This window comes from Haplochromis burtoni, unplaced genomic scaffold (assembly GCF_018398535.1).
Source record: "Haplochromis burtoni strain Fernald_Lab_line unplaced genomic scaffold, NCSU_Asbu1 Contig_379, whole genome shotgun sequence".
In the NCBI taxonomy this organism is placed as follows: Eukaryota; Metazoa; Chordata; class Actinopteri; order Cichliformes; family Cichlidae; genus Haplochromis; species Haplochromis burtoni.
Window position 1 is genome coordinate 197,697 of NW_024582740.1, and position 2,374 is coordinate 200,070.

The 2,374-nt window shown below is 35.2% G+C and overlaps 1 protein-coding gene across 4 annotated transcripts in view; it reads left to right on the forward strand.

Annotated features, from left to right (window-relative positions):
• The window catches only part of clec16a (C-type lectin domain containing 16A), a 59,083-nt gene that overhangs the window by 29,808 nt on the left and 26,901 nt on the right, over positions 1–2,374 (forward strand). For all 4 annotated transcript variants that reach the window (XM_014340508.2, XM_005943609.3, XM_014340510.2 and 1 more), the window contains one exon: positions 761–805. In XM_014340508.2, the coding sequence (XP_014195994.1) occupies positions 761–805 (45 nt within the window). The remainder of the gene's footprint in view (positions 1–760; positions 806–2,374) is intronic.

Sequence of the window (2,374 nt, forward strand, 5' to 3'; positions counted from 1 at the left end):
TACATCTTATGCCATCAGCTTGTCCTCGGTCACGGTTTCCTTCCACATATAGCTTTGCAAAAATTGCATAAAAAGCGCTTGCAGGAACAAAAACATAATATTCCAGAAACACGCTTTGCCGATCCGATCAGCTGTTCGTAACACTTCCCACAGTGAAACAGACGTCAGCGCGAACTATCGCATGTCCGCCATTTCCTGCCCGAAACCGGAAGTGACGTCATTTTCGCGGAAAATGTAGTTTTTTACTTGTAGGCCTTAAAAGCCTATACTGGTGTTTTTATAAGTCATGTTTGACTTTTCTGAATAGTTTCTGGGATGCTTAGAACTCGAATTGCACTGCTGGAAATAGTTTATTTTGACATGTTTTCTTTGCAAATTTTGTGTTTTTTGTTTGACATTGAAACATGACTATGATATTCTTTAGCATAACTTTATTATGTCACATATCATATCAGTGATTAGTTTTTTTTTTTTTCCTGATCTATATAGTAGTAAAATAAATGCATAATGATGTATCAATCACAATATTATAATAATAGTACCTTATTATATATAGACACTCATACATATTTCCTGCTGTGAAGGGAAACATTATATTTGTTATCACACTATATTTTTTTTTGATTATATACTTAAAGTTTTCTCTAGCATTCGACTGCATAAACTCTTGTGTGTGTGTGTGTGTGTGTGTGTGTGTGTGTGTGTGTGTGTGTGTGAGATACCCGAATGACTGTTCAGACTGTCATGTTTGTGCTTGCAGGGTGCCAGAGAAGAGAGTCTGCATTTACTGCGACAGTTCTACAAGGCGAGTACATAATAACACAGATTCACTCTTTCATATGCTAACCTACAAAAATAAGAGCCTTGCTTTTATGTCTCACCTGCCCCCACATTGAATTGTATATCAGCATGAAAAAAGTGTAAAGAACTTGCACAGCGATTAACATTGACATTAGCGTTAAACATTTAAGTGTTTAATGTTGCAAAGAGAGATTTTTGGCACTCGTACAATGTAAAGTTTGTTGTTCTACCAGACAGACAGGGATAATTTACAAGGACTCTAAATAGGAAGTAAAAAAAAAAGTCTGGTTTTAAATCAAGTCCTTCTTGAATAGTCTCTGAACTGAAGTTCAATCAGCACCTGCCGGTAAATTCTGGTTTGTCTGACAATGAAACTTTACAAATGAAAGTAAAACCTTCTGGAGATAAGACTTTATTGTAGGTGCATGAGACACTGACAATAACTGGAGCCATTTCTCTGAAGGTACTGTATAGGAGACAAAACTGAAAGTGTTTTCCATACCCTATATGTCATAGTTGCATGCTTAAATAGCCGGTAGCTGGCTTTCTGTTTCATTTTGATAATTTGAATATCAGTTTTGGCATCAGTCATGATTCTGTTATTTGCGACATTTGGGAAAATGTTGAAGAGAAGTGACTGAAAATAATACCAAAAAATGTTTAAATCTGGTGACTAAACAAAGGAAAACTACTCAGAAATGTTTAATGCTGGTTTTTTTGTTCATTTGGAGGTTTTGCCTTCAGAGAAAAAAAAATTTATTGGTGCAGTTAAAAGCTCAGAGTGGAAATTTTTATGGTTCTGTGAGTTTGAACAGGGTTTTCTGATGAACCACAAAAAAACAAACCAAAAGAAAAACAATAGTTAAATATTCAGAAACTTTAACATGTCCAGTGGACATGTTCAAATTTGAAGAGATTAATTTATTTGGACAAGAGGATATTTGATCATCTTTAAAACAGTGCTATATAGAATTTAGTGTATTTAAGCAAAAACTAAAGGGGGAAGCCATTTGTTCAAAGAGCAAAAACATCAGCAGTGCTATAATATTCTTCTGGAGGAAAAATGAGCACACCATTGGCCTTAGAAACTGGAAACTCAGCCCACTTTATTAATGACATAGTCTTTCATTTGAAATGTGATTTAGGTTTTCTCTCATATGGCCTTCCTGTTTGTAAACCCCCCCCCCCCAGCTTTTCAGTGAGATTCTGATTTTGTGTGTTTACTGCATTGTAAAAAAGAGGAATAAATCATTTTTGTGACTGGTTGCTAGTACCAAAGCTCCTAAAGATACATATTAAAATTGGTTCTTCATGTGGACACAACACTGGGGCATAGCTTGAGTTAGCAGTGGCGTGTCTAGAGAATTTTTGTTGGGGGGCCAGGTAAAGTTTTTAGATACTGCGTTGATAAAGTACAAGAGATACAATCAGTGCTTTGTCAGTGTTTACTCAGCATTCAAGGACAGCAATATTTGCATAGTATTTTTACTGACATGTAGTGCACATATGTTTTGGGCAAAAACATTTTTGAATATTAAAATACGAACATTTGTACCAAACAATTGACAAATTA